We start from the raw sequence: 12,117 nt of genomic DNA on the forward strand, positions 1-12,117 counted from the left end.
GAGCTGTTGATATCAGATCTGATTTCAGGGGAACTAAACACAGAAATGATTGGCTCATTTGAGCTTTCTGAGCCATTATCTGCTGCTGTGTCGCTAGTTGGCAGAAAATGATTTGTATTCCTGTTCAGGGCTTCAGTGTTTATGAGTCCAGATCCAGGTGACAGCAAGTCAAAATGATGTTACCTGTCTGTGTCCAGCAGCAGCCTGTATTCACTTTGAATATTGTTATAACCTGACATGGATCAGTTTGTCTTTGATTGGTTTGTAAATGTCACTGTTTCCATTGGACCTGAGTGACGTACAAAGACAGAGAGGGAGAGAAAGGAGAGAGAGGATGGAGACAGCAAAGAGAGAGCAAACACAAACAGGTGAGAGTGGACAGGTGACCAAGGTCAGCAACCAATCAGAGAGCTTCTGTTTGACCCACAGTCACTGATGATGACTGCACATAACCAAGCAGTGTGTTACTCTGATATCAAATATGGATCCTGCTCTTATAATAATGATCATCAGATGATATTATTGTGTTATTTTGTAGCTGAATACGATGTTTGTGTGATTATCAGTGAAAGAAGCAGTGAGGAGGATGGAGAGAGAGAGAGGACAGAGGGTGAAGTTAGAAACACTAAAAGGATTTTTCATGGATTTCATGGATGATTTGAGTGATTTCCAGCAGGACACTTAAACATGTCAGTGGACGTCCTAAAGAACATATTCACTGATATGAAACGTGTCATTGAACAGGATTAATATCAGTGGAAACATGGTGGAAACAGCTGTGACTGCATGGATGTGACACACTTCAAATCTGTTCTCCACTCTTGGATTTGGGATCCATGGAGCTGCTGCTGAGTCTGTACAATAAAGGAATGGTGTGGAAGGTTGCAGCGTACGGACACAAACACTTTGTGGTGACAATCTGATTTTATTTTCAACATTAAACTACTAACCTACACTGATCAATGATGTTAATGATCACATCTGGACTCACCCAGCCTTTCTGCAGTTCCTCACAGCTGGAATCAGTCTCTGTCGTCCCGGCTCTGATGTGTTGTACTTCTGCAGGTCCAACTCATCCAGAACCTCCTCTGACATCTGCAGCATGAAGGCCAGAGCTGAGCACTGGATCTCAGAGAGTTTCTTCTTTGATCTGTTCTCTGACTTCAGGAACTCTTGGATCTCCTGAAATAATGAGAGGTGGTTCATCTCCATCAGACAGTGGAAGATGTTGATGCTTCTGTCAGGAGAGATTTTATATCTGTTCATCTTCTTCAGGTTGTTGATGACTCTCTGGATGGTTTCTGGACTGATCTCTGTCTGACCCAGCAGACCTACTAAGAGTCTCTGGTTGGACTCCAGACAGAGGCCATGAAGGAAGCGAACAAACAGGTCTAGGTGGCCATTTTTACTCTGGAGGGATTTCTCCATGACTCTCCTCAAAAATACATCAAGTGATTGGAGATCTTTGTTATCAAAAAGACTTAAAATCATCTTGGTGAAAGATTCTGATTTTAGAAACATCTTCACCACCTCTGTCTTCCTGTTGGTGTGACAGTGGAACATGTAGACAGCAGCCAGAAACTCCTGAATGCTCAGATGAACAAAGCAGTAGACTGGTTTCTGGAAGATCACACACTCTCTTTTGAAGATCTCTCTACAAACTCCTGAGTACACCGAGGCCTCTGTCACATCCAGACCACACTGCTCCAGGTCTTCTTGGTAGAACATGATGTTTCCTTTCTCCAGATGTTCAAACGCCAGCCTCCCCAGCTTCAGAAGAACTTCCCTGTCAGCCTCCGTCAGCTCCTGTGGACTCGTCTCATGTCCCTCATGGTACTTGTTCTTCTTCCTCTTTGTCTGAACCAGCAGGAAGTGTGAGTACATGTCAGTCAGGGTCTTGGGCAGCTCTCCTCTCTGCTCTGTAGTCAACATGTGCTCCAGAACTGTAGCAGTGATCCAGCAGAAGACTGGGATACTACACATGATGTGGAGGCTCCTGGATGTCTTCATGTGGGAGATGATTCTGCTGGACAGCTCTTCATCACTGAATCTCCTCCTGAAGTACTCCTCCTTCTGGGCGTCAGTGAAGCCTCGTACTTCTGTTAGCCTGTCAACACATGTAGGAGGGATCTGATTGGCTGCTGCGGGTCGGGAAGTTATCCAGACGAGAGCCGAGGGAAGCAGATTCCCCTGGATGAGGTTTGTCAGCAGCTGGCTGACTGATGACTTCTGTGTGACATCAGACAGCAGCTTCCGGTTGGTGAAATCCAATGAAAGTCTGCTTTCATCCAGGCCGTCAAAGATGATCAAAAGCTGAGAGACAGCCAGCTTCTCTGCTGTGACCTTCTGTAATGTTGGATGGAAAACATGGAGCAGCTCCAGAAGACTGTACTGCTCATCTCTGATCAGGTTCAGCTCCCTGAATGAAAGCAGAACCACCACACTGACATGTTGGTTCTCCAAGCCCTCTGCCCAGTCCAGAGTGAACTTCTGCACTGAGAAGGTTTTTCCAACACCAGCCACGCCGTTGGTCAGAACCACTCTGATGGGTCTCTGTTGGTCAGGTAAGGCTTTAAAGATGTCCTGGCACCTGATTGGAGCGTCATGGAGGGCGTCCATCTTGGAAGCTGTCTCCAGCTGCCTCACCTCATGTTGGGTATGAACCTCTTCACTCTGTCCCTCTGTGATGTAGAGCTCAGTGTAGATCCTGTTGAGGAGGGTTCTACTTCCTGTTTCATCACTTCCTTCAGTCACACGTTCACATCTCCTCCTCAGACTGATCTTATGTTCATCTAAAACCTCCTGCAGACCAACATCTGCTGAAAGAAAGAAAAACAATGAGACTAAAGAGAAAGAAAACTCTTCAATGTCTGAACAACACAAGAAGTCCAGTTTTCAGAAATGAGTCCATCAGCAGACAGATGTTCAGTCTTACTTTGTACACAGCTGCTCTGACTGGCTGTCTGCAGTCCAGCTCTGCTTCTGGATCTTTCTCCACACTGTGCAGAAGCTCTGATGGTGACACAGAAAAGTCAAAGTGGAGATACTTCTGTCCACCTTTGATTAGACTCATTATAAAAAGGAAAACAAAGTTTGAACACAGTCATGTTTCCAGTTCACTGACTTACATTTATTCCATGGACACTCACTCTAACCTGAACCACAGCTACAACCCAACATTGTTGAGGCCTCATCTCCTCCTTTCCTGACTGTAGAGGTTAAATATGCACCAACCAACAAATAAAAGAATTTGGTTCATTTCCAAGAAATTCACACGGTGACCAAGTAAAGTAACCATAGTAAAGGAGACAACATCCTGTTGATGGTGGGATTATTTGAAAGATTTGCTTTAGTCACGTCACCAAATGCAGTTGAACCACCCGTGGATCCATGTTTGACCATTCTACCACTCTGAGCTCTGCTTTTTAATCATTTTATTATTATCATCATTCATTTATTCATTCTTTGGAGGGGGGCTATTTCCTAATGCCGCCCTAATAAGCTGATGTTCAAGGGGAAATATAACAGAAACTCTTTCAGTGTTATTCATTAATAAATTAACAGATAAACTGTGAAGAAGAAAAAAAACTGAGATTTAAAGGAGAGAGTGAGAAACTTGATCATCCATCCTCATAATACATGTTTCTCAGTATCTGCTGTGACCATACTGCAGTAATAACTACAAGTCTACATTTCTGTGACTGTTGATCAATCACAGCAGGAATCTGAGCTCATCTCTGCACACAGAGCAGCTTCAGCTCTGGGATAAACTGCTCGCTTCACGTCCTTCTCAGCTCACAGACACTCATCCTGATATTTTCCTTTAACATTTGATGGTATAATTCATCTGAGTTTACACTTTATCTGCATAAATACAGAAAAACAGACCCAAACACCAGAAACCATCAGTTTCACCATGTAGAATATATTGTTGTTTCCTTTTAATTCAGAGAAAAACTCTGATTTGGATTTTCTCTGTTCTCTTTGCCACAGCCCATCCCAGCAGCAGCTGAAGCAGCTGACTGTCACAACACTGAATAACACTTTAGGAGGAATTTCAGAGGTCAGTAAAGCTCCAGTTTCAACATCAGTTAATTAATCATAGTTCATCATAAATGTTAACCTGGCTGGCACACATGTTAATGTTAGCCATTTAAATATTAGCAGTTAGCTGAGGCCACAAGAAGAAGAGGCCCTAGAAGAACAATGGATGATAAGATTAGATTTTCAAGACTAGGCAGAGACGTGTTTTCCTTTACTGTCTCTTACAGAGGAGGGAGCAGATACCAGACGAGGTCACGGAGGTACGGGGAGGATTCGCAGCAGACAGCAAGACTGCCACGTCCATGCGAGAGAGCGATGGCTACGATAATCTCTGTTTTTGTCTCCCTATATAATGTTGTACAGCCCATGTGAGGGTTAACACAAACATCAGTCCTTCTACTTAAGTATGTTTGACACTTTGTTTACGTCTAAATTAACTTTACTGTTAACGTGTTTTCATGTTTCTGTAATCCACCAGTGTGCTCATGCTTTTTTAAGTGAAAACATATTTTTAATGATCAAATATAATGATGTTTGTTATTTGTGGATTTTAAATGTCCTTGACAGAGACAGATGATGATCATTATCCTGCACTGTGGTCTCAGGTTTGGTCGAGCTAGCACAAAGAATGGCTATGTTGAACTTCCTCCTGGGATCTACACTAAGAAGTGAGTCCAACATTAGCAGGGTCTCTTTCCTTTATCTGGATTCACTTTAGCATTCACAGTCATGTGAAGCTTGTTATTAACTCGATGAGTCAACCCAGGGTTTCAGCTGAGCGCTCACATGAAACACATGGTGTTGGCAGCATCTGATCAATCATATTCATGGAGACGTGTATCAGCAACAGAGCAGCTGAGTTTGCAGAAGGAAGTCAAACTAAACCACAGGAACAATATGAGGAGATTACACACATAATAAAATACTAGCAGTAACACAGCTGCTACAGACAAATCAGTCGTGTGATCGTGTGTGAGAGGAGAAGGACTGTAAAGGAGTTTGGTGTTAAAAGCTCTGTATGAATGTGGGAGACTTTGAAGGGCTTTAAAAAGGCCAATATAAAATAAAAGGCAGCAAAATTGCTGAGTGTGAAAGTCACCAGACTTATCAGAGCTCTGTGATTAAGACCTGTAAGAACACCTATTTGTACTTGTTGGCATTATATCAAACACACACGTATATTAAGCCTTTGTTTGAACTCTGGTTGAATTTGTTACTTTCAGACTGTGAAACATCACAGAGGCTGCAGCTGCAGATCTTTTATTCACCTGGAAATTTACTTTAAATGTTAGGTGGAAAATGTATTGCTCAGTTTAACCAAAGTAAGAACAAGAATCCATAAACCTTCATAAAGACAAACATCTCCCAGAACATTGAGCTGCTGAAGTGTCACTGAAGGGAAAAACTATTTGTCCTCCTCCATCCAGCAACACCTGAAACACCTGAGTGGAAGCTCCTCCCTACACTGTGTTTGAAGCAAAGCACAAAGGAGACACCTGCTGGAGCAGCTGGAGTCCTACAGACACTCAGCCTCTTCACTACACAAACACCTCCTACAACATCCACTCTTTCCACTCTGACTGCTGTGTTTGTGGAAACACTCCAACACACACCGCTTCACATACCAACATAGAAATGTGTGTGAAAAAGAGCTGAGCTGATATTAAACAAGAGGATTTATTCAAAAATACAGAGTCAGGAACAACATCTAGACACACATTACCTCTCAGCAGAAGAAGAACATCCTTTAAAGTTTATAACAGCACCCTTCGACATGTTGCTCTTTAAGGAAACACAGCTGGGTTCAGGTCCAGGAGATTCTGGCCTCTTATTGATCCTAAAAGAAAAACAATAAATGTCACAGCTTCATGAGACAGGAAGGAAAAACTGGAAATATTAAATTAAAGACATGATGAACAATCTCATAAAAATAATGTACTTACTCTTTGTCACATAACAGTCTTTTGTTAAAGTTTTCAATAATATCCTTCGAGTCGTTGCTCTTCAAGGAAACACAGCTGGGTTCAGGTCCAGGCTCTGGATTAGTTTCAGGGTTATGTCCAGCTGAGCCTGGTACGCCCCACAGCTCTGGGCTTTAAAACAACACACACAGAGGTATGAGTGTGAATAATGATGGAGCAGTGATGTGAGTGCTGAGCTGTGACATGGAGAAGAGTCATGGACAGTTAGAGATGGTCATCTCACCTCTGAGCTTTGGTCTGGCTCTCATGTTCCCCACACAGAGTGCTTTTAGAGGGAGGGACGCCCTCCTCTCTGTCCTCACACTGATCCATGCTGCTCAATTCACATCAGCTCACACACACTTTCTACCTTCACCTGCAGAGGAAACACAAATCATTCATGTGCACATAAACCAAAATCCTCCTTTCCATCATGTGTGCTGTCCAAATATCAGCTGAATGCAGTCAGACAGCAGTGTGAGGCACAGGAAGCTGCCATCAGCTGCTCTACTTCTACTATCAGTCCACTAGATGGAGCCATGAAGCACACATGATGCATTCACTGACACACACTGATTCACTGTGACTGGAAGTTTGTTTCTGTTTTCTACATGTCTGCGTATGTCTCTGTGTATCATTTCCTCTTTTTTATCGTCTCATGTCTTGTGAACTTAGCTTTGAGTTTTACTTCCCCCATTTGGTTAATGATTTGTTCCCATCAGTGTCTCAGTCTCGTCTGCATTTATCTATCTCATGTTCCCCTATCCAGTCTGTTCTCCTCTATGTAATTTAAGCCTTGTTCTCTATGTTTTCCTGTTATAATTGTTTTAACTGTTGCTTCCTGTGACTATTGTAGTTTTCTCCTGCATCATGTCTCTCACCCGTTGCCTCTCGTCTCATTATCCAGTGTGTATTTATTGTCCCCGTCTTCTTGTGTACTTTGTGCTTTCCTTGCTCTGTGTTCCCATGGTTTTGGGGGCGGTGGTGTGGGATTGATTAAGGAAATGGCTGAGTTAATAGGAATGACCAAAATGAGAGAAATAAATCGATCTTCAATAAGAGACAGGATTATTCTAAGAAGGAATATTTTTGATGGATCAGAATTATATAATGAAATATGAACAAAATCTTTTGTTAATCATTGTTTATTAACTGAACCTTGTTGAATTTGAGTAGAACTGTTTTTTAATTTGGCAGAAACACGGCAGCAGTTTGAAATGAAACTATCCAGGCTGTAGAGTAGACGAGCAAAATCAAGAATCCACTGAGATTTTCATGACAATAACTAAGAAGGATTTCTTAAATGAACTGTTGATACGCTGTTATAATAATCCACTGAGCTTATTGAATTTGGGGAGAAATGTCCTTTAATGTGCAATCACACAGTGGGCTGAGATGAAACTGCACACAGTGTGGGTGTCCCAGAAGAGAAATCGGTTAAAAATTTAGTGTCAGCTAGTAAGCAAGAATTTAAAAAATATTTTTACAGATATCAAATTTGTTCTTTTATATAAAACTGTAATTTATACTAGTCAGGTGGATCATCAACGATCATCAATCAGTGCAGTACCAGCAAAATTCAGACAGACACACAAACACACACATGCACAATTTTACTGTCTTAACACAGTATCATAAATCTAATTAGAATATGCTATAGTCCTTTAAATACCAATTTAAATATATTTCAAAAATATATTACAGCTTTTTTCAGTCTGTTGAACAAAAATCCCCAAAGAAGAAGAAGCACTACCATAAAACTTTGTGTAAAAGTGCAAGAAAGTTTAAGAGGCTTACAAATGACGGCTCACATAACTGCGGTGTTACAAATCAACCTCGTTCATATCTGTCATCATGAACAATGCTATGGTTTGTGCTGGAGCGAAGCTGCACACACCTGATATTATCAGAAAAAAATACATACTGATTTGATTACCTTCACACGCAGATTCACACAAAGACGACCAGCTGCATCAGCGAAGTTTAGAGAACAGACAGTGAAACTTAAAAAAGGAAACAGACAGATTTGTGGGAATGCTGGGGCTGGGGAACATTATTAATTAGAAACACAAAATGTTTCTAAGCATTTGTAAATGTTTGTTGGAGGGTTTAGAGGAGCTGAATCATTTTGTGTGAAAGTTAAAGTCAAACACACTCTTAGTAGAGAGAGACTGTGTCTGCAGATCAAACAGGTCTCACTGTGATGTCCCTTTAGTCAGACTCTGTCTCTGCTACATTAATGACTGAAAGTTGTCACGTTCTTATTTAGTTAATACTCTTTAAACCAGGTGTACACTTTTAGTTTAATACATTATAGATTCTCTGATGAAGAAATACGGTATATATATGTAACCTGATGAAGCGGTATCTAAAATGTTTTTATGTTTGACATACCAAGACTGTTTCACACTGCAGGAGTTGCAGATGATAAAACAAAGACTGTAAAGCTAAGCAGTTTGTTTGCTGTTTATCACTGCCTGTCCATTAGTCAAATTAATATTACTTTTATCAAAAATAATTTCCCGTCTGTATTTGGTCTTCCTCCATAGTCGCCATAGTCACATCATTGTGTTTTGTTGATGTTTCCCCTCCTTGTGATTCATTCAGTGTTCCCATGTCTGTTTCGCCCCCGGTCCCTGTGTGTCGAGCCGTGTCTCTTAGTTTGTATCCTGTTTTCTTTGGAAAGTCTCGTGTCCTGTGTTCAGTGTGTTCAGTTTTGCTTTCTCCTGTCTCATCACATCTAATTTGTCCCTGCTGTGTCCTCATGTGTTTCCACTTCCCTTATCATCCCTCTGTGTATATATTGTGTGACTTTCCTTTTGTTCATTGTCCCTACATTGTTTAGTTTCACTTTAGCCATGGCATCATTATGTTCATTTCAGTCAGCTGTTCCCCTGTGTGTTTCCACTTCCCCTGATCACCTCCTGTCTGTATTTAAGTCCTCTGTCTTTCTTTATTCAGTGTCAGGTCGTCTGCGTTGCCTCCCGTCAGGTCTTATCACAGTTGATTCAAAGTTATCACAGTTTTGTCACAGTCAGTTAGTTTTCCTAGTTTGGTTTCAGTTTGGTTTTTGCCACTGCTCATGATGCTTTCATTTTGTATTCACGTTTATAGCCTAAATAAACAGCTTGCCTTTTTTTTCAAAACTTAGTTCTGCCTCCTTCCCTGTCTGCACTTGGGTCCACTTCATCATAACACTGGTGTACCCCACCATGACAGTTATGTCCAAGGTTTCCATGTTCCCAGTGTTTAGTTTCCCCACTTTAGTCTTGGTTAGTTTTCCTTTAGTTTGCAGCACGCGTCTGCTTCTGGGTCCACACTTCAACCTCCACATAGTCCACAGCCCACACTGTGGCTGGGGTCAAGTCACAGAGTTTTGGACTTTAACTGGCATTTTATGCAAGGTTTCATTTTTTTCCTGGAATTTACTTCCCATGTTTTGCTGGCTGTGTGTTATGACTCTGGAAATTATTCTAAAAAATATTAATTTGTGATTGTTTCATGACCAGATCCTACAGACTCTTTACAGTCATTATGGGATGGTTTTACAGGTGGAGGACACTGATATTTTTCCTCCTCATACCAGTGTCACTACTGGTATGAGAAGAGACCAGTAACCTGTACTTGTATCTGACAAAACAATCAGAAACAGATTTTATAAGGGTGGCCTGAGGGCCTGATGTCCTCTAGCAGGCCCTGTACTCACTGACTGGAACCATGCATGATTGACATTTGCCATAGAATACCAGAATTATCAGGCCACCACTGGCAGACTGTGTTTTTCACCCTGAACACATATGACAGATATGAAAGGGTCCAGAGAAGTTGTAACATCGTTCTGCGTGGCCAGTTTGATAGTGGGCCAGTAATGACCCAAGAGGCATATCAGTGGAGGGAGGCAAAGACATCTATGGGCTGGCAGCATCACCCTGACTGCAATTAGGCATCAGGATGAAGTTTCTGGACCTCTGGACTGATTACCAAACTCTACGCTGGTGCAGTGGTTGCTCCTCCTGCTGCAGGACAATGACACCAAACACACCTCCAGGCTGTGTGAGGGCTGTTTGACCAAGAAGGAGCGTGATGGAGTGCTGACCAGATGGTCTGGCCTCCACAGTCACCTGACCAAAACCCAGTGGAGATGGTTTGGGATGAGATGGAGCGCAGCGTGAAGGCAAAGGACCAATAAGTGCTCAGCATCTCTGGGAACTCCTTCAAGACTGTTGGAAACCATTTCAGGAGACGACCTCATGAAGCTCATGGAGAGAACGCCAAGAGTGAGCAAAGCAGGAATCAAAGCAAACATTAAATTTTAGTAAGCTCTTTGGGATCCACTAAGGTTTTTGAAATTCCGTCATATTTTCTTTGAGATATCTTTTTTCTCTGCTGATCAAACTGGAGAGTCTCACTGTAATGTGCCGGCGAGTCACACTCAATTTTATTTTTAGTTTGGAAACTGAACAGACTTTCAGTAAAAATAATGATTCAGCAATGTACAATGTTGGGAACTAATACATTTATAACTATTTTCTAAAGGATCATTTAATGCCACTACAGGCAAGCTAAAGTCTAGCTATCATTTCATAATTCCCACAGCAAAAGTAAGGTGACAGGTGACCACAATGTGGCAACAAGACTGAATTAAGACTGGAAACCTGCACCATCATCTCATCCATCCTCTCAGTTTGCAAAGTAGACCTACACCATTGTCTCAAAGGTATACTCTTCTGTTGGATAATTTGTTAGTTTGTTAAAAACTGACAGAGGAAGCTGTACAAACACATCACATGTCAGTTGTCAGCAGAAGTGTAGAGAGGACAAAATGTAAGCGCTGAGAAGTTCAGAATCTGAGATTTGTCCAGATTTATAGAGGAACAGATCAGATTTATTTTGTTTATATCATGTTCAGTCTTTCAAAATTAGAAAAGGCAGAATTTGTGTTGTTCAAACACACTGATTCCACAAAAAGACACAAATGTGAAATTGCCTAGCTAACAGTTACAGAGTGTTACGAGTTCAAAATTGGGGATGGAGACAAGAGAAAAACCACAATAACAACACTGGTCCGGCCGGGTTGAGTCAAACGATGATTTTAATGATCACACACGTGGGAGATGGACACTGTATGCAGACAGCCTCAGATCTCAAAATGGTGGAGCATTGATCAAACTCTTATAGCCTCTGGTGCCCCCACCTAATCATAAAAGCCTAAACATTCACTTGCTTTCTCTCACACGGCGCCTAAGCTACGACCTTGGCTCCCTGTTTATCTGCTCCTGCTGTGATGGGGCAGAAAACTCCAGCATGTTCCGTTCTCTTCTAATCAGACAAATAAGGCGATGACTTTCTGCAAACAGTATTTCTTATAACATCATAAAACAATATCATTCATCCACAATAAATCAGCAGTCTAATGTAATGCAAATCAGTTTAACTAATGCAATAGTTATCAGCTTCTTCTAATTCAGGAGAATAATGCCAACTAAAACTACCTAATAATTCACAATCTTTAATTAGGGGTCTAACATGGCATAAAATAATATTATAATCTAACACTATGCATTGTATAATAGCCAGTGAGGGGACAGACATGGCAAATGGTGCAACATGTCAGACTGTGGGATTATACATTTGTTAGTTTTTCTAATGGCCTCTTCAAAAGGTAAGTTTTATTCCATATTGTCATTTTTGGTTTTTTAAGTTATTTATTGTGACAGGAAAACAAAACAAAACAAGAAGCTCCTAAAAAGGTCATAAATGTGAGAACTTTTCCAAAGAAATCTCAGTCAGTTATGCCTGAGATAGAGAGATGATTATAACAGAGTAAAGATAGCATTAAAATGTTGGTGACAGAAGTAATGCTAAAATCTCAACAAGCCAAAGTTACAGACATGTTAAAGGGAAAGATCAAACAGTACTGAAATGAAGAAGTGGGCATTACGGGGCTTCCCCAGTGAAATAACTGAACTTGGAGCACAAAATAATAAATAACATACCAGTAATGCGCGGAGGGAAGGCTTCTGAGAAAATGTATAAGTTCACAGGGAATTTCTACAATAGCACGAGTTAGATGTGGGCAGATTGATGCAGTTATCAATAGTATTGATACCAA

General features: G+C 41.3%; 2 protein-coding genes across 2 annotated transcripts in view; one reads left to right on the forward strand and one right to left on the reverse strand.

The window, feature by feature from the left end:
• The window catches only part of LOC147336670 (uncharacterized), a 239,134-nt gene that overhangs the window by 196,042 nt on the left and 30,975 nt on the right, over positions 1 to 12,117 (forward strand). The window lies entirely within an intron of this gene.
• LOC147336678 (protein NLRC3-like) overlaps positions 1 to 12,117 on the reverse strand; it is an 82,304-nt gene that overhangs the window by 2,636 nt on the left and 67,551 nt on the right. Inside the window, exons 2-6 of the mRNA XM_086285550.1 lie at positions 6,250 to 6,381; positions 5,988 to 6,137; positions 5,768 to 5,881; positions 2,936 to 3,012; positions 992 to 2,819 (exon numbers count right to left, since the gene is read on the reverse strand). Coding sequence (XP_086141676.1) covers positions 992 to 2,819; positions 2,936 to 3,012; positions 5,768 to 5,881; positions 5,988 to 6,137; positions 6,250 to 6,338 — 2,258 coding nt within the window. The 5' untranslated portion in view covers positions 6,339 to 6,381. The remainder of the gene's footprint in view (positions 1 to 991; positions 2,820 to 2,935; positions 3,013 to 5,767; positions 5,882 to 5,987; positions 6,138 to 6,249; positions 6,382 to 12,117) is intronic.

The sequence above is a fragment of the Aulonocara sp. 'chitande type north' Nkhata Bay genome, linkage group LG3 (genome assembly GCF_057382095.1).
Source record: "Aulonocara sp. 'chitande type north' Nkhata Bay isolate Kocher_YH1m ecotype deep benthic linkage group LG3, A_spYH_male_GT1.1, whole genome shotgun sequence".
Classification (NCBI taxonomy): Eukaryota; Metazoa; Chordata; class Actinopteri; order Cichliformes; family Cichlidae; genus Aulonocara; species Aulonocara sp. 'chitande type north' Nkhata Bay.